The sequence below is a fragment of the Coenobita brevimanus genome, chromosome 105 (genome assembly GCF_032717465.1).
Source record: "Coenobita brevimanus isolate Jiangsu-jjx chromosome 105, ASM3271746v2, whole genome shotgun sequence".
Taxonomy (NCBI): Eukaryota; Metazoa; Arthropoda; class Malacostraca; order Decapoda; family Coenobitidae; genus Coenobita; species Coenobita brevimanus.
This window is the reverse complement of record NC_137058.1, coordinates 5,560,234-5,584,624: the sequence shown is the minus strand read 5'-3', so window position 1 is coordinate 5,584,624 and position 24,391 is coordinate 5,560,234. Positions and strand designations below refer to the sequence as shown.

Genomic DNA, 24,391 nt, shown 5'->3' with positions numbered 1-24,391 from the left:
TCTCTGGGTCATGAGCAAGCTGCTGAAGAGATCTGCCTCGAGTCCATACACGGGTACAGAATCTTGCTCTGTACACCTCAGTCTGGTACTTGGTCCTGTATGTTTGCAGCACTTCCACTGAGGAATGATAACTGTTCCTCTCCTCCACTGTCATCTGGTTTTGAATCTCAATTGCAGCACCCTTTAGACTAGTACACTTCCTTCTGCCTATCATCCCAACCATTCTGGTCAGCAAGTAACTCAGACCGCACACGGTAAGTTTCCCAAGGTACTTTATCATCAATTTCCTGAGGTTGCATTTTAATTGGACCCCCATCATAGCCATGCACTTCACTGGTTTGGGACCTAAAAATTGGAGGCAGATAATTGAGTCCAGGACTCAGACCTTCTACATTCTGATTATTTAGTCTTTAGATGCTTGGGATTCATCAAGATTCACCATATATTGTCCATTTTTATCATATGCTCCCTATACACTACCCTGAGGCTCAGCAGTGCAAGATTTCTCTATAGCCTCAGTTCTCTCACTAATTATCTCCAACTGGTCGTCTGCATGCTGTCTGCACTCTATCATGTTATTGCTCTCCTCATGCTTCTGCTCCTGTACCTCGGCATATACTTCCTCCTTCAACTGTTGCTGTTCTTCCTTCATGTCCCCCATGAAAGCATCTAGCTGTCCCTACATCCTCGGTTGCGACTTCTGTTGCTCCCGTAATGCCTCTTGAAGTCGTTCATATCGTTCTTTCTGTTCTCCACTCTGTGCTTGTAGTTGTTCTCTGAGCTCAGTCATTTACTTTGTGTTTGTAGTTGTTCTCCTTGTGCTTGTAGTTGTTCTCTAAGTTCTTTCTATCTCTCACTTTGTGTTTTTAGTTGTTCACTGAGTTCTTTCGTGAACTCTTTCTGTTCTTCACTTTGTGCTTGTAGAAGCTTCATGATTGCAGCCAGAGACACCTCCTGGCTTCTTGTCTGTGCACCTTCCAGCTACATGTCGAAGATTGATCTCACTGCAGCACTTTCTATTCCAACTCCTGACACCACTTGTTAATTCCTCATCCCACATTACCTCAGGCTCCAACACCAGTAGTTATGAATACTCAAGACATCGCTCAGTGAATCATTCTTCGTAGGGTCAGCCTTTCAATGTACACAGGTGTTGTAATAACACAGGCTTCTCATGTTCGTTGTCTTTATTTTCTAAGTAATTACACTGTCTGCTTCATACCTCCAGAGCTACACTAACTTCAAAAGGCCACAAGTAATACTGACTGAAACTCATGTATTCTCTCCCCCATCCATTTTTAACCCTCCCTGATACTAGATTGTTCTACGTACTCCTAGCAACGAGAGTTCCAAGTCAGAAACATCCAAAATATTTCAGAGCTTTTTTACATTATGCAGTACTCTAAATGCTTTATCATACAAACTGAAATTAAATCTGAATATTACATAGTTAACAATCACTCAAATAAAACATTATAGAGAGAAAAATAAATAAATATTTTTACATAACTTTACAAAATACCTCCGCTCACAACAACAGGCAATCTAACAACTCTCACTAGCAACTGAAAAGGCATGAACCATCGGGAATTTTCCACCACCACCTAGCAGCACTCCTGGTTGTTATATATATGGAGAGAGAGAGAGAGAGAGAGAGAGAGAGAGAGAGAGAGAGAGAATTACTGCTCGCGTTTGCACTGACGGTACGGTGCCAGCACCATCCATCAGTGTGAATTCACCTGTTGGTAACATCAGCTGGGGTAGACGTATGGGACCTCATTCCTGTTTAATGGCTTGGAGTAGGTCACCACTCAGTTATTATATGCGACTTGTATTCACATCAATCTGCGAGAGAAAAATTTTTGAGAGAATGATGTCATTGCTGGGCTAGGTTATAGTAGACCCAAAGGGTGGTGGTATGTATTTAAAATATTGAAGTTTCTGTTTACGCATGCCACTCACATTGTTCAGCATGAGTGGCACAGTAAGCAGTGCACTGAACCCTGTATGCTATATTGCAACTTTGCTAAACTTCATTAACCCGCCGCGTGCCAGTGCCGTTTTAAAACGGTCTGACATAATGCTGCGGCCAGTGGCAATGCTGTTTTAAAACGGTCTAAAATAAAAACTTCACTGTGACTGCATTTTACAAGATTTGCGGGTAAAAATTGGCAGGCATGTAAGGTAACTGCTCCTCTACGATTCACCAGGCTGTCAAGGCCATATACTCACTCAGTCCCCCCCTCATGCTCGCTCTGCCTCACTCTGCCTGTGTGCCTCACCCAGTGCTGTACATAGTGAAGACATTTTGTAAATATTTTCATGTAAGTGTAAGTTGTAAATACTTTCTTGTAAGTGTAAAGACTATATAGTGAAGTCAAGTTGTAAATACCTACTTGTAAGTGCCAGGACTGTACGTAATGAAGTCAGGTTGTACCTATCTTCAAGTAAGTGTAAGATAATGCATTCAGAGTGAGAAAGACGTGCAAATTGTGATAGATGCTGATGTAATAGGTGATCAGAAACGTGTACTGAACATTGCTATATCTTCCCAGCATAAATACCTGAGTATACCTTACATAGAAAACGGCTTTCTCTCACGTACGTGGTGAGCATGAGAGAGTGGCTATACCTGTAAACGAGTATGCAGGACTCAATAAAACTCATTTCCGAGCCTTGGTGAGCATTTTAATGGCGAAATTCGTTTTTTCACATCAAAATCTATCAATTTATCCAAAAAAAAAGGTCGAAAAATGGCCTGCACTGGGGTGCCCCAGAGGGCTAAAAATAGCCGGCACGTAGTGGGTTAAACCTTAATGACCCCTCATAACTGCCAGTTGGCATGAATCCCAAGTCTTTTTCCTTTCCACTGGCTTTTCTCTGAATTCAGCTCAATGCTATTGTATTGTACAATTCCCAAGGCACATATGTCTCAAACCAGGTATACTGTACTCAAGACACACTTGCGTCACATCAGGTAATATCATCTTAAACCGTGAACATAATTATCACGTACAGTACAAGGAAATTCAGTGATTCCCGAAACAGCTCTATGCAACAAAAGTTTGAAGTGTAAGTCGAACAGAGGTGCCTGGTCTGTTTGGTAATTTCTATAGTTTCTCTCTCAGAATTATCCTTTGTGCCACAAGTTTTTCTACCTATAGGTGACTTTATACTCTCTCTTCCTTTCTTTCACTCTTTCCTCTTCCTTCTGCTTATGGATGACTCTACATTAAGTGACAAGCCAAAAGGTTTTCTGTACTCCAGGAAACCATTTACTATGCTGGGTGGTAACCATATAACCAAATTAATGCACCTGGTGGTTTAGTGGTTAATTAAGGTGCTACAATCGGATTGAGCCTGTGTAGCTTTATATCCAAGGGGTGGTTGGGGTTTATGGCTCACGTAATACCACTCACGGATGAGTGAGGCTGGTCGCTCTTGTCTTAAATATCAGGACCAACTCGCCTAGCCCCGGGTTCCTACGCTTCTCATGGGGCGACATAGTATTCGATGATTGATGGATGGATGGCCACAAGTTTTCCTATTTAAAATGAAAGGTTGTACAATATCAAGGATTATAGTTCTGTCAGTTATGGCTACATAACTACATACATCTAAACAAGATTTTGACAAATAAAATTCCTTGTGCTTGGTCATAATTTCCTTTAGGATTTGTTCCCTACACGGGGAATATCAAATAAACGAATCACGTTTTATTTGCATTTAGGTCTGTAAGTCAGCACAATTACCGACGTCTTTCTCGTCGTGGGTGCCGACAGCTCCACTCTCGATACTCTATGATTAGAAAGTAACATGTTATAAATCAAATGCCTTGTTCATTGCCTCTCCCCGTGTTAGCTTCTGTTCTTACCTACCCACAGGTGTAATTGCTATCTAGCCCAACACCCACAGCACGACATGAGGCTCTTACTACTCATCGTCATCACCACACTCTATCTCGCATTCCCTCCACCTGCTCAGTCTGCTCTGGCACGGCGTTATGAATCTCCTGCACCGAAGTCAAACATGATAAATAAACGTAAGTTGACATTATAACTAAATTCACCGATATTGTCTACTGCTTTCGAAGGTTGTTTTGAATTATTAGAACTGAACAGCTTTTCGGATCATGATGTGTGATTTTACTTTTTCATCTTATGATAGTCTATGCTCTCTTTTCTGTTACTGAATGAGCTTTGCCTCTGATATGAATCCCATGACAGCCCATCAAATAATTAATTCCTGTAAGGATCACTGGGGTTTGGAACTTTTTTTTTTTCAGTTTGCGAGAAGTTTCCTGTCTTTTGTTTTATACACCAGAATATTTAACTGATAGCGCCAATTCATTATCATTATTACTATTTTTTTTTATTAATATTATTATTTTTGTGTGTTAGAGTAAAAGTAATATAGAGCTCTAAGTTCCTGCTTCAGCCTATTATTGGTGTTCATTTTTTGTCTGCAAGGACGCAATGATAACGTGACGATTATGTGGGTGTTCAGCAAATGATCCGTGTCTGGGGTTATTAATGGTGGTGGTGTTTGTATGTACGGTATACTGTATACTAGTAGCTTGGAGGTAGCCATCATCATCATCATTACCATCAAAGTTGTCAATCATCATCATCATCATCAGATGCAGCGAGAACAGCTGTTAGGTATAAGACAAATCAACGCTCATGTTTTATATAGTTTTAAGTAATTCTGATGCAGTCTGTAGGGTTTAGAATACGTAATCACATCAGTCCATGAACTTCCTTTTTTCCTTTTTTCTGCCTAACAGTTATATGTGGTTTTTGAGGAATCTCTCTGGATTTAAGGGGTTTGAAGTAGCCTATGTCTAGTCCCTTATAACACTGATGAACACATTTTACAGCATCAAAGTGTAATCAATGCTCAACGGGGAGAGGAGCAACGTAAAGGATATTCCACGCCGTGATCCTTATTATATGAAAGTTAATAAAATGTTTCTTTTATTTCTGAGTAGAAAGTGATGTTGGCTGTATAGTTTTATTTCAATATTGGCCTAATTATATTAAACAGACAAACGGTAATTGTTGTTTTACTTGTTAAGGTTCATTGAAAATATTTGTACATATTCATAGTAGACAATTACCGTTTCAAATATAAAATCACAGCGGAACAGAAGGCACCTGTGTTTCCAAAGTAATAACAGAAATCGCTTATGTGGTACAGACATCTTGGTTCTGAAAACCTCCATCACCCAAGATAAACGTATTCTGCAGAACATGCACGGGATCGTTGGATAGGGTTTGGTTTGTTTCTCAATATAATTTAAGAAGTTGCAGAGGACAAAGGACTTCTTTTTGTGGGCGACGTTGAATAGAAGCAGAGAAATACATATTTTTTCTGACCACATGATTGATTGTTGCACATTCCTAACCACATACGTACATTCTGATCTACGTTCGGTATATCATGGTAGCGGGTTAGATATCTAAGTATAGTAAGTTCATTAATGGATTAGTTTCAAACAAAAGAAAAGAAACAAAAAAGAAAAACCTCCCGAACTCGCATCACAAGAATGTCAATGCTGGAGCGAATCATACCTCAGAGAAAAATTAATGTCAGTACCTCTTGCCTCCCATCCGCAGGTGTGGAGGATGGGAAATGCGTCTGTGTGGACGATGAGGAAGACTGTGAAGGGCAGGAGAAGAAATGCGGCTGGAGCTACAAAGGTGACACCGGTAAGTAGCAAAGTATGTGTGAAGAACTACCCAACGTAAACACATAGGAACAAATATGAACAAATGTCTGGTTGAAATGAGGTTGTAACCAAATGACCAAATGCAACAAACAGCCGGGAGCCAGCAATAAACTTAATGCTAGGGCAATACTAGGTAGGTTGTACTGCGTGTCAGATGGCAGTGGAGGTGGTTTATTGAAGACTGAGAAGAAAGGAAATGACTTACGCTGGGCTTGGAGATATATTTCATTTGCCATCTCTTATGAAAGACAGTGAAGCTACCCTATCATTCCAGTAACACAGCCTTCTTGGAAAACGCTTAGAAAATTGGAAAGAGTCATCTGCAAATGTTAAAAAAAAAGTTACAAAAAAAATAAATACAAACGCTAAATTCGGGAGCTATATATTCTACGGGAGTTGATTGCCACGTTTCCAAAAATAGCAAGTAACTGACTGACAGTCTGGTTCTTAGATACGTTCCAGACTCTAAAAAAAGTAAAGCTTGTCATAAGTCAACAGATGGTTATCAAAACACCTTCACACCCACAGCATCACCACGTTCTGGGCCACATGCCCGATTGAGCGTGTCTGGGGAAGTATTCGCATTTATGAACAGGCAATCTGGATCTTGCACAGGTCCAGAGAGTGGGGGGCTGTCCCACTTCCACTCCCGCATGGAAGGTATGTGGAAATGAGACAGTTCACGCCCACATCATCTCAGCCAAGCAAACAAGATCATAGAATATTCACGGGGCGGAAGGAGCAAACAGGATTCCAGGGGAGGAGACGAGAGTCGGTTAAGGGGGGTGTAGTAAGGTTTAGGCTTAGATTTTTATTTTTTAGCTGCATTTTGGAGTGCGTGAATAAACAGGAATGCTCGTGGAGGCATACAAGTGGTGGTGTTTCAAGATTAAACTTCTGGATGGGAGATTCTGGCATTACACAAGCCTTATAATTAATTTCCCAGTGACGGGGTTCAAAGAAAGGATAAGAAGCATGACCTGAAAGCAATCTGTGTTGACCTGAATCGATCTCTTGTGCAAGTGGGTGACCTGAATTGATTTTAAAGGACCTGAAAGACCCGCTGCAGCTTAGGGGGATAAAATTGTTTACGATGGGTAAATTTTCGCTGACTTACTTTTTCCAACTTTCATGACTCCCATTTTCCTGCTCTCTCTCTCTCTCTCTCTCTCTCTCTCTCTCTCTCTCTCACACACACACACACACACACACACACACACACACACACACACACACACACACACACACACACACACACACACACACATACACACACACATCTACTGACCTACTGTATCACCATTCAGGTCCGAAGTGTTGGCCAGAGTATTACTCATTTTGCGGAGGTCTGCGCCAGTCTCCCATTAAGCTCTACAACAAGACACTGAAGACGACATGGAAGCCCTTCCAGTTCTCTAACTACGACGTTAAGCCAACATCAGTCAAAATCAATAATACTGGAGACACAGGTACGCTTGTACTGCTTTTACTCTAACCTGGCCTAAAACTGCCCTCTCTATATCTTCATTACTGAGTTGCAAAAACATATCATTAAAATATGATGCTAGTCACGAAAAAGTGCTATGGGAAGGACGTATAGGCGTATAATTGCCTCTTACCTTCAGTAATCTACGTGAATGAAGCTGTAAACGTACTATAATCTGGGCCAGGTTAATGTAAAAAGGGTATAGTTCTTTCATCATTGGGTTGTGAAATCCTTTGAGGTGTCCTTGGTTATCCATTAGGGTCAGTTTTCATACTCTGAAGATTATGGTCAGTTTGTTTTCATCTGACAGTCATCTTGAATTCTTTTCTGCTCCTTTGATAGCCAATTGTAGCCTCATGAAAGGGTTAATTTGACTAATGATCAAGGAGGCTCATGCTTACCTCATAAATAAGGAGTATCGAATTTCATGCAACCACAGCATAGTACTTATGTTGTGTGAGAGATCCACTTCCATCAAACGATAATGAACTAACTGTGAAAATGCTTCCTTGGCCAATTTTGTTAATGTTTGCAGCACGACCGAGTCTGCTGTTCTCAGCTTCTCACTTGGTTCTTACGTAAGCTAATTTAATCTAATCAGGAAATACTGATGCGCAGATTACCATCCACATTCTTATCAGCAAGTATAATAACCTCACACATGTAGGTTTAGAGGGCAAGATTTTTAAATTAATTTATTTAAAAATTGACACAAATTCTTCGATTATTCGGATTGAAAACTAACAGGTATTTCCTTACTGGCAGTCAAGGTCACGCTGAACATGTCGAACACACCCTATGTGAGTGGTGGGAATCTCGACGGCGAATATGAGTTCGAGCAGCTTCACTTCCACTGGGGTTCCAATAACTCCGTTGGCTCAGAGCATTCGATCCAGCAAAAAAGGCAAGTTGGGAGCTAGACAGTGATTAGGGCGGAGTATGGAGGTGGTTGGGGTGGAGTATGGCAATGAGTAGGGTGGGGTATGATAGTAATTGGGGTGGAGTATGGAGAATGGCAGTGGTTAAGGTGAAGTATATTTAGAGGGGAGTATGGTACCGACTGGGGTGGAGTAAGGCAGAGGTAAGGAAGAAGGGGCACGGCAGTAGTAAGAGAGTGATCAGGTCGGAGTTGGGCTGTTGTTAGGCAATAAAGCTGTGGAGTGTGGAGAATGGCAGTGGTTAAGGTGAAGTATGGTGGTATTTAGAGTGGAGAATGGTAGCGACTAGGATGAAGTTAGGCAGAGGTAAGAAAGAAGGGGTACGGCAGCAGTAAAAGAGTGATCAAGTCGGAGTTAGGCTGTTGTTAGGCAATAAAGCTCTTGAAGCAGGAGAGGATGAAGGATGACAGGCAAGAGGGAAGTGAAACAAGGAGGTAGAGCTTAGACTACACTGAGACGGCATGGGATAGTGCATGGCAGACAGGGATGAATCAGTGAACAATGGTTAGCTCGGCCCCATGATGGAAACAAAGGAATGAGGCAGTCTGATAACGGAGCCAGAGGGTTTAGCATGATGACAGGAGGAGAAATAAAGGAAAGCGTGGGATGAAACATATGATACATAGAGGACTAAGATTAAGTATGCTGACATGAGGAGAAATGAAAGAAATAAAAGGAAGAGACAGTATGGTAGAGGAGGCAGAAGATCAAGTATGACGATAGAGAAAGAAATAATTAAAAAAAAGGGGGGGGGACCAAACAGTACAATAAAACAGAAGAATAGTGCCTTTCTCTCAGATGGATATAAAACTTAAATCAATGGAATATAACAGCATGAAAGGGAGAGAGAGAGAGAGAGAGAGAGAGAGTGGCAGACAGACAAGGAGAAAATAATACTGCTTGTGCTGTGCTCTCAGGTACCCGTGCGAGGTCCACCTTCTGCATTACAAGAAGAGTTACAAGGACCTAGAAACGGCCACTAAGTATGAGGACGGTCTGGCGGTACTGGGGGTTTTCTTTACCATCACTAAGCAAGACAACACAGCACTCGCAGGACTTATATCAAAGCTTGCCAGCGTCACCCAACCATGTGATATTTTGCGTTGTTTTGTTTGAAATAACGAAAGCATGTAGTACTATGTAATTCTCTCTCTCTCTCTCTCTCTCTCTCTCTCTCTTCTCCAACCAACCTTCTGAATGAAACAGGTGGATGTAATGATATGGACAGGATGTAGTGCAACCACCCGACGAAGATGTTTGTATTAAGAAACAGTAGTAAAGAGGCTGGCAGTAAATTTAATCAGAAATACCTTACGTGATACATGAAAGCTTAAATCAGAGATGAGACACACCAGCTCTGAATCAGACTGAAAGAAGTACAAGTAGAGGTTTACATCTCACGAAGCATCAAGTTCATATCTTCACGAAAATGACGAAAGCATGTAATGCCGTGTAATTCTCTCTCTCTCTCTCTCTCTCTCTCTCTCTCTCTCTCTCTCTCTCTCTCTCTCTCTCTCTCTCTCTCTCTCTCTCTCTCTCTCGAATGTGAAGAAATTGGGCTCACAAAGCATCAAGTTCCGTGGTGGACAAGCCCAATTCCTTCATATTCGTTCCTTTACCATCAGGTCAAGAGGACACCATTTCGTCCTTGCCGCTGTCGACCTTCCTACCCAAAAACAGGAACAATTTCTACCGCTACAAAGGCTCTCTGACCACACCGCCCTGCAACGAGGCGGTAGTGTGGACGGTCTTCAGTGACACTCTAAACATATCGGCTACACAGGTGAGAAGATAAGAGCTGATATATTCTCCTATACTCCTTTTACTCTAGCTTGGCCTAAAATTGCCATCTCTTTATCCTGACTGCTTAGCTGTAACAATAGATTAACATTCGAATATATAATTCTACTCACTAAGAAGTGCTGTGGAAAGGGTGTAGGACTGTGACATTGTCTCTTCTGCTTTTGGTGAAATACTGTAGACTGCAAAAGGACGAAAATCTTGGCCAGGTTAATGTGAAAAGACTGTCGTGACAGTTACACTTGCGATACCCTTACTCTCTCCATTATAAATATTCTCTTGTGCTGCCTTTAGTGCTGGAGCATTTAGTCCCTTCAGTACAATGATGTCTTTTCTGTTTTATCCTTGCTGCCACAAGATGTCTGTACTCTGCATAGGAATGACTCTTCAAACAGATGTCTGATACAGTCTTCACGAAGCCCTTCACTAAAAGAGGTCTCCTTAGGTAGCAAGAATAAACAAACAGGACGTCATCGTTGTGAAGGGGTCAAGCGCGTTTGTTACACTCAGGATTTTAAACATTTGGAATTGTTGGGGTTTCTCATAGCCGCATAAAATCGTCTGTGGTTAGCAAGCATAAAATGGTGGTGTGGCTATACCCCCACAGATGGCGGCGTTCCGCAAGCTGAAGGACGCGCACGGACATCCCATGGTTGACAACTTCCGTCCTCCTCAGCCTCTCGGTAACAGACCGGTGAGATTCTTTTTCGCCAGATAAGTTCCTTTTCCTTAGCTGAGCTCTTTTTCCCAGGAGAGTTCTTTTTAACAGGTGAGTTCTTGGCAGAGGATTAGTGCCCCTCCCCGGAAAACAACTAACTAAAAAAACAAACAAGAAGCCTCGGACAAGGACTGACAAAACGATGACGACCCAGGACCGGACAAAGGACTTGGTAATGAGTACATGGAATGGAAGAGGAGCGAATGATGAGGTGAAAGAGAAAGAGATTGTCCAGGTGCTTGAGGGTGCGAAAGTGGATGTATGTGAAATAACTGAAAATGGAGAGGAGAAATTGTGAGAGAATGGGAGTATGGATGGGGTATATGTGCAGGAGTAGGTGAGAATGAGAGGGCAAAGGAAGGAGTATGTATAGTTGTGAGTAAAAGATGGAAGAAGAGCATAAGACAGTATGGATCAGTTGGGTCAAGGATTGTGTGGGTAAAGTTGAAAGTTGGAATACAAATGTGGGCGATTGTGTGTGTGTATGCGCCAATGCAAGATCGTGCTAGAAGAGTGAGAAAAGAGTTCTGGACAAATGTAGAAGTGTGCATGGAAAAGTTTGGAAGGAATGAGTGTTTTTGATCGGTGATATGAATGGTAAAGTTGGGAATGTGAAGATGGATGGAATAGTTGGTGAGTGGGGTGTGCCTGCTGAGATAGATGAGAATGGGAGTGCGTTAGTGGACATTTGTGCTGGGAGGGGGTTGATGATAGCCAATACCCTCTTCAGGCATAAAATGATCCACAGGTATACATGGCGAGTGATGAGAAGGGTGGGTAGTGAACTGAATAAAAGGAAGGCAATGACTAATTATGTGTGTGTGGATGAAAGGATGCGAAGATGTGTAATGGATGCAGAAGCTTATAGAGGTTGGAGGAGTGGACCTTCTGACCACTACTTGGTGGTGGCCAGAATTAGGATTCAAGTAAGATGGAGGAATAGAAGAAGGGAAAGACGAGAGGAAGGAGTAGTTGCAAGGAGAGTGGAAAGGTTACAAGAGGATGAGAAACAGGCAGAGTATAGGTGGAGGAACGATTGGGCAAATATGAATTGGAGCAGATGGGAGACGTGGAAGGTGTGTGTAGGATATTTACAGAAGAAATATGTGCAGCAGGTGATGTGGTGTGTGGAAGGAAGAGAAGACGGAGGGGGGTGCAAGGAACAGCGTGGTGGACTAAAGAGGTGAGACAGGCTATGGCACAAAAGAAGAAAGCATACAATGAATGGATAAGAAATAGGGGCGTAGAAGAAGTTGAGAGGCGGAAGAGAGAGTTATATGTAGAAAGAAAGAGAGAGGTGAAAAGATTAGTAAGAGAGAGTAAGAAGAGAGTGGATGAGGAATTTGGAAGGAATTTGAGTGCAAAGTGGAGGGACTGTAAGAAAATGTTCTGGGAAAAGATGCAAAGAGTAAGACTGGGTGGAAGTGAAGTTAGCATGGGAATGAAAGATAAAAATGGTAGATTACTAGTGGAGAAGAGAGAAAAAGTGAGCAGATGGAGAGAACACTTTAAGGAATTGTTGAACATGGAGGATGGAAGTAATGCGAATATAAGTGGCTGGGGAATGGCTGGGAGAAGGAGGGAGGTGAGAAGACAGGAAGAAATCAGTAGAATAGAAGTTGTGGAAGCAATGAAGAAAGTTAAATCAGGGAAAGCCCCAGGAATTGATGGAGTGTGTGGTGAAATGCTGAAGCATGGGGGAGAGATAGTAGTAGAATGGATGTGGAAGATATGCAGATTGGCCAGGGAGGAAGGTAGAGTCCCGGAGGATTGGAAGTCAGGTATAATTATTCCTTTGTACAAAGGAAAAGGGGAAAAAGAAGTGTGTGGTAATCATAGGGGCATTTATCTTCTTAGTATAATAGGAAAAGTGTATGGTAGGATACTTATTGACAGAGTTAGAGAAAGAACAGAGAAATTAGTTGGAGAAGAACAGGGAGGCTTTAGGAAGGGGAAAGGTTGTGTAGATCAGATATTCATTCTTAGATCTTTAGTGGAAAAGTTTCTAGAGAAGGGAAAGAAGTTGTATGCGGCTTTCATGGATTTGGAGAAAGCATATGACAGGGTGGATAGACAAAGATTGTGGAAAGTGTTAAGAATATATGGAGTAGATGGGAATTTGTTGAATGCTGTGAAGAGTATGTACGATGGTACGAAGGCTGCAGTGCGTGTGGATGGTGAACTAAGTGAATTTTTCTCTTTGAAAGCTGGGTTGAAACAGGGATGTGTCATGTCTCCATGGTTGTTCAATCTGTACATGGATGGGATAATAAAAGAGGTACAAGGTAGGGTAGTGGATGTTGGAGTGGCCCTGGTGAGAGAGGATAGTGTTTGGAAACTCCCTGTACTGTTGTTTGCAGATGATACTGTGTTGTTGAGTGAAGACGAAGGGGAGCTGCAAGGCTTGGTGGATGAGTTTGGGAGAGTGTGTAAGAAACAGAATCTAAAGGTGAATGTAGGGAAGAGTAAAGTGATGGTCTTTGAGAGAGGTGAAGTCAGTGAATGTACAGTGAGGTTGGATGGTGAGGAATTGGAAAATGTGAGTATGTTTAAGTACTTGGGTAGTGTGATGAGTAAGGATGGAGGTTTGGAGGGTGAAGTCCTTGAAAGGGTACAGCAGGGAAGAAAGGTTGCTGGTTCTTTGAAAGCAATGATAAGAAACAAGGAAGTGAGCATGGGAGTGAAAAAGTCACTACATGACAGTATTGTGATACCAACTCTAACGTATAGAAGTGAAGCTTGGACGTTGTTGGAAGGACACAAGTCAAGAGTGAGAGCAGTGGAAATGAGTTATTTAAGAGGAGCCTGTGGAGTCACATGGAGAGACAGGCTGACGAATGAGGATATAAAGGAGCGTTGTGGTGTGGATGTGGATGTGATAGGAAGCGTTATGAGGAACACACTGAGGTGGTTTGGCCATGTGGAGAGGATGGAGGGTGAAAGACTGACGATGAAAGTGTATGTGAGTGAGGTGGAGGGGGGAAGAGGGAGGGGGAGGCCGAGGATTAGATGGAGGGATGGGGTGGAGAGGTATATGAGAGATGGGGGTGTGAGTTGGGAGCAGGGCAGTGAAACGGCGGGGGACAAGGAGACTTGGAGGCGATTTGTTTGTGGCCATCCCAAACGGGATTGAGGCGTCTGGCAATAGCTAGATAGATAGGTGTTCTTTTCCCAAATTTCTTTTTCCCGGGTGAGTTCTTTTTCCCTCTGGTGAGTTCTTCTTCCTAGTTCAATTCTTTTTCCCCAGTGAGTCCTTATTCCCAGGTGAGTTTGTTTGTTTTTTCTCTCATGCACAGTTCCCTCCAGTTACTCGTTTACAAATAGGCTTCAGGTTTCGAAGAACGTGGTGTTTATGTTCGATTGTACCTCTTTGTAGAAGAAATAGTATGGAATAAGAACTTTCAAAATTCATGAACAAAGTTTTGGGATTTTAAGATACTACTTGAAACTGGAAACTTACCCATACCCGTGGAACTGAAAGGGGAATGTGCAGGACTCTGGAGTCGGATTCTAAAATATACTTACGATCTATTTCTTGTCGAAGCCTAGATTTGTTTCTGTGGGATGAACTGGAGACAAGGAAACATTTTGAACCCTCCTTTACTAGCTTGTGTTTCCTGCAGAAAACAGATATAACATACGACAATTTTCCTTCGTAACTATATTATTCTTAATATTATTATTATCTTTATTTATTTATTTACCTATTTACTTAGTGGAGGAGGAACAAGAAGCACGAGAAGTCTCGGCAATCTCCTTGAATTGTCCGTCCTGCAAAAACAGATTATGGTTATGCCAGGGAACTGACCATAAACATTTTCGAGAACTTCACCCATGGATTACTGATATTTTTTTTATTGGTATTGATAACATTAAATAATTCTGTAGCGTTAAAGCTGTAACACAATCTAATATTATGTTACTAATCATACTGTTAAAGCCTGTAATCCCTGTTCCAGCTGTACTTCGTCTACTTGCCCTAGGATGCTGAACTGGTTATATCGTTCACGAGAAGACTCAAGACCACCATGAGAACCAGTTTACTTCATCAGCTGTTTCCTTCCTCGACTTTCCTTATAGTTTACGAAGCATTGAAATTTCCAAAAGTAGTACCTTGATGAGGCTGTTGTACAATTGCGTGTTAAGTAAAAATTACCTCTAAAGCGCCGTAACCAACAAAAGATAATTTAAAAGGATAAAAGGCAATCCCATACTGCTCCTTTTGGGATATAGGAGGTCCTGAAGCTATAGGTTACCATTGTCAAATAGATCAATCTTCTTTCCAAGCAGCATTTACTGATATAAAGCTTCTGGTCGTCTCTGGAAAATTTAAACCGCATTACATAAAGCACAGCCTTGATTTCCGTCTCCAGTGTCTTCCACAAGGCCACTACCAGTCAGCTGAGAACTGCTATAAAATAAACTTGTAATGTATACACACACACACACACACACACACACACACACACACACACACACACACACACACACACACACACACCAGTGAATCATTGTAAGCACTTACGAATATTTCTTAATTTACAGCGTGTTTACTACAGTATTTGTGTATTGCTGCTTCTTACGAAGGGTACAGTAATAAGGTAGTCAAACTGGTATTTTTCGCGTGCAACTGTGTGTTGAAATGTTATTGATTTTATTATGTAATTTCAAACTATTTATCACTGTTGAAAACGTAACCCCAACAACTGTTTCTTGTGTTGCAGCTGTTGCTTAGATATCAGTCTTTGCTTGGTGTTTGTACTAGATTATAGGGAGTAACAGGACAGTCGGGAACAAATCCTACTACTGTACCTGTGCTACAGTGCCTTCGACGCTCCTAAGGACCTGCCTCTAATCTCTGCCCCCCCAAAAAAGAAGTCATTCAGTATGGTGATGTCTTTATTCATTTTTTTTCTGTTGCCAGACGATTTCAGTCAACTCTTTGAACTGTAGGGATTAGATATGACCTCTGTTCACCCCGTCAGTACCAGGGGCATTTCCTAGGTTTAAAAAAGCGTCTGGAGATACCAAGCATAAGATAAAAGAATTACATCACGGGATTCATGGAGCTGATATTTGTTGAGGGTTACATAAGTTTTTCCGTTTGTGTGAAGGAGTGTTGAGTGTTCCATTTGGTGTACTGTATAATCTGTGTGAACCTTGTAACCTATATAATAAATTAATATATATATATATATATATATATATATATATATATATATATATATATATATATATATATATATATATGCCACTGTTGGAATACTGTGGGTGTGAACAAGTGGTGAGAGGACAAAGGGAACCACAATGTCACCAGACTCTTGCAGAGAGAGAGAGAGAGAGAGAAAGAGAGAAATACTTGCGTTACGAGCTATGAACCTGCCATGTATAATTACACTGGAGAGAGAGAGAGAGAGAGAGAGAGAGAGACAGACAGACAGACAGACAGACAGACAGACAGACAGAGAGAGAGAGAGACAGACAGACAGACAGACAGAGACAGAGACAGACAGACAGACAGACAGAAATACTTGCGTTATGAGCCATGAACCTGCCATGTAGAATTACACTGGAGAGAGAGAGAGAGAGAGAGAGAGAGAGAGAGAGAGAGAGAGATTGCGTTATAGGCTACGAACCTGCCAAGTAAAGTTACACTGGAGACGGATTATAGAGTTAAAACATTGTAGGGTGATGGAATCAGCGCAATAACAGTGTGAAATAATATGCAACGCATCATTTAATAAAAACAGTATCCCGTTACGTTAGGAGTTGGTCCACAGCTTCTCTCCTCGTTCATAAATTGTCCCATGATCGCATTTAATCGGTATTGTCGCCATTAGTGCCAAAAGGATTATGCGTAAGATTATGGCAGTTTTAGGAGCAGCCCAGTTACAGGATAATATATATATATATATATATATATATATATATATATATATATATATATATATATATATATATATACACCAGCAACAACCTACTTCCAAAGCTAAAAATATAAATCTGAAAACATACAACAATGTCTTCCTTTAGTGTGGCTACATTACATACAAGTGATTGTAATATTTCATGGTAATGTTTCAAAGACCGAGTGAAGTGAGCAGGTGGAATGCGAAATGGGTCTAATTAACGACATGTCTACAAGGGGAACCAAGAGTCTTAAGTTCCTGTGCCGCCCACAGGTCCAGATTATCAGTGATCATGCTTTAACAGCTATTTTATATGAGTGATCGAAATTATATAGTAACTGTACTGCATATGTAGTTGTTTGATCTTTTATATATATATATATATATATATATATATATATATATATATATATATATATATATATATATATATGATTTGATTTTGAATTAGAGGTGATTTATAGACGTAATATCTTGATGTTTACATTCTGGATGCATATTATAATACAGTTTTGCTTGTGAATTATGTCTTTCATAACCCGTTACCTTACAAATTATCAGTTTTAAAGTCTCCTTCTTTTGCAGACATTTAGGAGGTTAATTCTGCCGCTGCTCAAGACAAACTGATAAGAGAAGAAAATATATAATGTGCTCTCCTGTGTCCAGAGGAGGCATAAGAGGCCAAGGGACGGGAAGCACTGAGGGACGAGGGATGACGACTGGGTAGGGGTAAAGAGCGAGGCAGAACAGAAAAGTTGTAAGAAATACTGAGAGAAAAGGGAGATTTAAAGAGAGGATAATAATTTTATTAGTACAGAGAATTACAAATAGAAAGGGAGGAAGAGTATATGAGGATGAAGTAAGTAAAAGGAGGAATAAAATTTTGGAAGATAAAGTCGAAGATGAGCATTCTCATTTGATCAGTATTGAACAGTGTTAGAAAAGGAGGGGGGAATATGAAGGTGAAAAGAAGGTATGGTTGCTAAGGACTGAAACTGGAAAGAGCAATGAGAAAAATGAAGCAGAAAGTGTATTAAACTGAAATCTAGAAGCAGGATCTGCATTGGATTAACCTCCTCGAAATTCATTAGCAAACCTCGTATACTGCTATGATTTTTAAATTTATCATCCACGAATGCACCTGATTCATCCAGTCGTAAAATCACCCTCCTTGCCTCCCGCTCTGCCGAGCACTACCTTACTTCATCCCAGTCCTGGTCTAACACCATCATGCCTCATCTTTGCCCTGCCTAACATCACCACGCCTCCCTCTTACACTTTCCAACACAACTTTGACTCACTCCTGTCCTACCGAATACCACCCTTCCACACCCTTGCCCTGCCTAACACTGCCCTATCTTACCCCTATCCTGCCTTTCACCACCTTGCATCGCCCCTACCCTGCCTAACACCACCTTATCTTACTCCTACCCCGCCAAACATCACCTTGCCTCATCGCTCCCCTGCCAATCATCACGCTTTCTTACCAGTGTCTTGCCTACCACCACCTTACTTCATCTCTATCCTACCTAACATTACCCTGCAACCCTGCCTTGCCTCTCACCTCCCTACTTCACTCTTGCCTTGTTAAGCGTTAGCCTGTCACACTGTGGTCTTGTCCTCTCTCACGCCACTCAGCCTCTCTCCCGGCCTGCTTAACCAGCCCCGTCCCGTCGATGTATGGGTATGTTGCAACGATTTGCATTTGCCAGTCCCGGCGACGTACCAGTACGTCGTGCAATTGCAAGGTCCCTAATTTGCACAATTTTCAATTTTCGCATGTGATTTTTCGTATGTATACACGGGACACCTTCCTCTATTCCTCTACAAGATGCCAAGCAGGGACAATGCCTTACACTGCATAACCTCCCCCCTCCCCCCTTCACACCATTGTCTTGGCAAAGGACCTGTTACCATTGACCTGGCTAGTAAAGATATTCAGGGCCAGAGTGATTCCCCAATCGATGACAATGTGGAGGACAATGTTTACATAGCATTAGAAGAAACAGACAGAAATAATGATCAGGCAATGTGGCAAAAAAAGGTCAGGTATGGTGATTACTTAGTGAGTGAAACAATGCTTATAATGCCTTTATTACCGTTTGAAAACCAATATACTCTCATACTACATATACATTCGTACCAAGTAAATAAATAAATACCGTTTATGAGTGGATAAAATAGTTACCCTCCCATAGAACTCGTTTTTTTTGGTGCCAGCATGTTAGAAAACCCAGTCAGGTAAGGAGGAACTCCTACCTGGATTGGGTATTTTAAACCTCAGGTGAGCGATTTCTCTATGAATTTTCGATGTTTCTCACCAAAAGCGAAGGTTTTAGCCAAAAAAAAAAAAAAAAAATCAAAAATACCTCGGGACTGGGGGATGTCAGAGGTGCGGAAAACCTCGGGACGTGACGGGTTAACACCACCATACCCCACTCCTTCTCTAACACCTCCCTGCCTTCCTCATTTCTTGGCATTATCTCATTTTATTCTGTCTCGTCCTTCATCCAGTCTTACGTTTTTCCTGTCTCATTCTTCATAATAACTCACGTCTGCCATGCCTCCTTCCTCATACTAATTCTCTTCAACCATACCTCGCACTTACAGTCTGTTACCATTAGCACACGTGATTCTCGGTCAAATCTGGTCAAAAATATTTACACTGCGATGCCAAAAATAATACTCAAGAACGCATACTGATGGATTAGAGATCAAGATATGATTTCAAGATACATCCCTTTAAGATGTTTAGATATGTTGGGTGAAGGACTACAAAACTTGTGCAATAGTAAATATGGTGAGAGAGGAAAAAAAAACATGAATGACAACGAAGCAGTTGAGACCCAGTGAAGGAACAGTCGTAAAATGTGAAAAATTCTATCTAGTCAAGTGTGCTTGAAAGATCACCCTTGCTTATTTAGTAAAATCGTGTGCAGAAATAAAGCACCCTGATGTGACACTGATTTGGTCTGCATCATGTGATGACATGTGTTCATCAAAGGAATTACTCAACTGTGAACAAAAATTAACTGACGAATGATTATTAAAAATGGTATTTTCGAAGTGAAGTTTTATTAAGAAACTTTCCAAATCATTAAGTACATTTTAACATAATCACACAACTGATCTGGGTGGGGAACAAGTTAACCCCTAAATGACCGCCAGTGTCGAAAGACGCTTTACCACAGCATGGCCGGTGGTGTCGATGAAGTGCAATCTGTAAACAACTTTGAATAAGTTTGGAAAGGGAACGAAGGTCTCGGAGATGTTGACACCGACCTATTCTATCCTCCAAACCACTCAAACTGCCAATACAGCGCGTGACACAGTCATGAGTGGAAGTCCGATTTTTGCTTCCCTCTGGGCCAGCATCCCCTCCCACCACCACCCTCTGCGCTCGCGCCTTGACCTTACAACCTCTGAAATAAGGACTGAACTAATCCCCAAGGATGGAGAATGATGGCGACCATATTGGGTCTGAAGACGAACATGGAAGTAACATAGGTGACCCCTCAAATGATGACAGTGACGAGTGGTACAAGACACCAACTGAGGACGACAATGATAACGAGGAATCTAACGACGCTGATGATGCTCCGCATCCTTCTTGCTGCATGATTGCTGTGCCGCCAGTTAAGAAGGCGGTGGGAATGCAATTATTTGCTGGAGAAGAGGCTGAGGAGGAGGCGAGCACATCGCAGGAACGTTTGCGGCAGGAGCACAGAGCAGGTTCCTCCACCTGCACTCCACCGCCACCATCACTTCCCTCCACCTCACGTGGCCTCTCACCATCCCACGCAGTTGCACCATCTGAGCCAGTACCAGGGCCATCCTCCTCAGCAACGGAAACCTTGTCTGACCCTCTGTCTTCATGGCAGACCAGAAAATCTGTCATGAAAAGTAACAGCCTGCAAATGATCAAGAAACACTCCAGGCAGCAGTCGCAGGTACAGGCATCACCTTCCCATCCATTATGCTCAATTGGTAGAGAGTTAGGCTGCAGTCCTGACGGACCCGGGTTCAAATCTCGCTGAGGCAGGGAACAGTTTAAGGATTTGAATTTCATAAAATCAGACTTTACTGATCTACCAGAAGGCCCGCCGACATGTCGTAAAAATACCCCCGCTAGTACCAATACACCAGTCCTGTATGAGACAGCCCTAGCATGTATTCAATATGGATGGTGGGTGTTAGCGCCAAAGTGGTGACATGTAGAGGTGTGCGGTACGTAGGAGGACTACTGGGCCTTGAAAGCAGGCTGTGAAGCCTATGCCCAGAGTCGGTCACATTAAAAAAAAAAAAAAAAAAGACCACACTGAGGACCTTTATGTTCGGCGACAGTGACTGGTGTGTGACACAACAGGACTAATTGTAAACAGTTCAGTGCTTTATTTCTCTCTGATGTTTTGTGACAAGTAGCCTACCTTATGTCACAGACTGCAATGGAGACAAACAGTTTTTTTTTTTTTTTCAACAGATACCATTGACAAAGAACATGGGACCTACAGGACACGCTTTTGGACTGATGTGACAGTGCCTTCATTGTACATGTTTTTGACGCTGATGATGTTGATGCCTTTGGCGCAGAAAATATGCAACTGTCAAATACTGGACGACTGATGTTCTTGCAGGAGTAGACTATAGCACCAGTCGAGCAAGGCAGTACTCCCAAGGTGGATGGAAAGCTGATGACAGGGAGAGCTGGAGCTCCCATTTCATCAGCCCTCGGGGCTAGGTCCCCACCACCCCCCTTTGCTGAACTTTTTCAGTGTCTCAATAACACAGAGAGTAGGCCAGAATGCTCACCAATACAAGTTTCTATAACTATCAACACCAAAATACATGCGCAGTACATACTACACTTCCTCTTCCAAAATTTAAAAAAAAAATCATGGCAGCGCAACATGTGGCCTTGGAGTCCCAAGGAGGGGGGACGATAAATGCCCTCACCATCTGCCCCTCTCCCGGTGACGACTCGAGCTGCCTGGAACCACTGTCTGACTCTCTTCTTCTTCATTTCTGCAACATTTGCGGCCTTTCCTCTAACTTTCGCTCTGTTGAGCACCACCTCTCCTCCTCAAAACCTTACCTTCTTTTCCTAACTGAGACTCAGCTGTCTGAGGCAACTGAGAGCAAACCCTTTTCTATATCGTCCTACTTTCTCTATACTCATTTCAAAGCCAAAGGTGGCTGTTATGTATATATATCCAATGACTTATATTGCTCTCGTGTTCCTGAACTCGATTCTTCTGAATTCTCTACGCTCTGGCTTCGGCTTTCCTGTCATTCTCTGATTAAATATATCTGCACTGTTTGCTTATCTCCTAATTCTACTGACAATCAAAATTTTTTTGACTATCTTACTTCAATGATGGAACACATTCTATCCATTTCTCCTTTCTCTGAAATCTCCATTCTAGGAGATTTCAATGTTCACCACCATCTTTGGCTCTCCTCTCCATTCACTGATCCACCTGGAGACCAAGTCTACATCTTTTCCATCCTTAATGATCTAGAGCAGCTCGAACACAACCCTACCCGTATCCCTGACCACTTTCGAGAGAGTTCCAACGTACTTGACCTCTTCCTTACAACTAAACCTTCTGCGTACACTGTTAATCTTTTCTCTCTGCTGGGCTCCTCCGATCACAACCTTCTCACCTTAACCTGTCCTATCACTCTGGTAAGGCCTGTGAACCCTCCAAAGAAACATCATCTGTGACACTTTGGAGCTATGGATTGGGAGGCCCTCAGGCAATACTTCTTTGATTTTCCCTGGAATGATTATTGCTTCCATGTCCAGGAGCCATCTGAGTGTGCCTTGCACATTACGGAAATTATTCTCTCGGGCATGGAAGCATACATTCCTTTCTCATTTCCTTTGACTAATGCAAGAAAGCCTTGGTTTAATCACGCTTGTTCTAATGCCATCCGCAAAGAGGAGAGGGACTATAAAAGTACTGGTGCAAACCCACCCCTGAATCACATCTTTTATACGTTTCTGCCCGGAATCGTGCTAAGTCTGTTCTTCGCTCTGCTAAAAATAATTTCATCCGTACTAAATGCTCTCGACTCTCCGACTCGAATTCTTCCTGCTCCTTCTGGCAACTTGCCAAAAACCTTTCAAATAATTTTACCTCATCATCCTTCCCTCCTTTTTTCACTCTGATGGCTCTGTAGCTATTTCTGCTGCTGATAAAGTAGATCTCTTCACTCAGACTTTCTCCTCCAATCCCACGTTAGATGATTCCGGTGCTGTTCCTCCATCACTTCCCCCCTCTGACTTCCTCATGGCTGATATTAAAATTTCTTCAGCTGATGTATTTTCTGCCATCACAGGCCTCAATACTAATAAGGTATATGGGCCTGATGGGGTCCCTCCTGTTGTCTTCAAGAACTGTGCTTCTGTGCTTACACCCTGCCTAGGCAAACTCTTTCGCCTTTGTCTATCAACTTGTACCTTTCCTTCTTGCTGGAAGTTTGCTCTCATTCAGCCAGTCCCAAAGAAGGGTGACCATTCGCAACCCTCTAACTAATGTCCAATTGCTTTAACATCCTGTATCTCAAAAGTTTTTGAGTCAATTCTTAATAGAAAAATTTTAAAGCATCTTTCCTATCACAACCTTTTTTCTGATCGTCAGTATGGGTTCCGTCAGGGACGCTCCACAGGCAATCTTCTCACCTTCCTTTCAGACTCCTGGTCATCCTCCTTTCGGGACTTTGGTGAAAGCTTTGCCTTTGGACTTGACATCTCAAAGCCTTTCGATCGAGTCTGGCTTAAATCTTTAATTTCCAAACAGCCCTCTTACGGTTTCTATCCATCTATCTGTGCCTTCATGTACAGCTTCCTTTCTGATCGTTCTATAGCCGCTGTTGTAGACGGCCGTCGTTCTTCTTCTCGATCTATCAACAGTAGTGTTCCTCAGGGCTCTGTCCTATCACCAACTCTCTTCCTTTTATTCATCAATAACCTTCTATGCTGTACATCTAAGCCTATCCACTCAGATGCTGATGACTCCACCCTTCACCTTTCCATTCGGTTCCCGCAACGTCTATTTCAGCAGTTACTTCAACAAACAAGGGATGAGGCTATGGCACACCTAATGTCTGTCTTGGCAAGTATCTCTGACTGGGGTAAAAATAATCTTGTTGTTTTTAATGCATCAAAGACTCAGTTTTTACACCTATGAACCCGACAAAATCTTCCACAGGTATACCCACTAATGTTTAATAATATTCAGCTTATTCCTGCATCATCCTTGAACATGCTTCGAGTTTCATTTACTCGGGACTCATCTTGGAATGATCATATTAAATCTCTTGCAAGATCTGCTTCCAAGAGATTAGTGTGTTAAGCCGACTCCGTTCCCTCTTTACCCCTGCACAATTGTTGACTCTATGCAGGAGTTTCATCCACCCCTGTGAGGAGTACAACTCTCATGTGTGGGAAGGCTCCCCACATACAGCTCCTCTCAATAGGGTGGAGTCAAAGGCTTTTCATCTCATTAACTCTCCTCCTCTTACTGACTCCCTTCAGCCTCTGTCTTTTTCCCACACTGTTGCATCTTTATCTCTTTTCTATCGCTACTTCAATGGTCACTGCTCCACTGAACTGTCTGCATGCATTCCTCCACCTCTACGACGGGCGCGTAGCACCCGTGTAGCAGCAAACTCTCACCCCTTTTCTGTCCAACTCTCTAATGCAAGAATTAACCGTTACTCCCAGTCCTTCATTTATGCTACAGGTTAACTCTGGAACTGTCTCCCTCTGTCTGTATTTCCTGCTTCCTATGATCTTCAGTCTTT

At 42.2% G+C, this 24,391-nt stretch overlaps 1 protein-coding gene across 1 annotated transcript; it reads left to right on the top strand.

Moving 5' to 3' along the window:
* Positions 1–3,921: 3,921 nt before the first annotated feature.
* LOC145416339 (putative carbonic anhydrase 3) lies at positions 3,922–14,656 on the top strand. The gene is made up of 9 exons (XM_080285338.1): positions 3,922–4,042; positions 5,619–5,711; positions 6,260–6,391; positions 7,039–7,200; positions 7,983–8,121; positions 9,073–9,245; positions 9,781–9,938; positions 10,563–10,649; positions 14,633–14,656. The coding sequence occupies exons 1-9, from the start codon at positions 3,922–3,924 to the stop codon at positions 14,654–14,656; spliced, it is 1,089 nt and encodes a 362-aa protein (XP_080141464.1).
* The last annotated feature ends 9,735 nt before the right edge of the window (positions 14,657–24,391 follow it).

Coding starts and splice junctions, on each gene's coding strand:
- LOC145416339 (XM_080285338.1), top strand. CDS start 3,922: ATGAGGCTCTTACTACTCATCGTCATCACCACACTCTATCTCGCATTC. Junction 6,392..7,038: donor CTTCCACTCCCGCATGGAAG/GTATGTGGAAAT, acceptor ATCACCATTCAG/GTCCGAAGTGTTGGCCAGAG. Junction 7,201..7,982: donor CAATAATACTGGAGACACAG/GTACGCTTGTAC, acceptor CCTTACTGGCAG/TCAAGGTCACGCTGAACATG.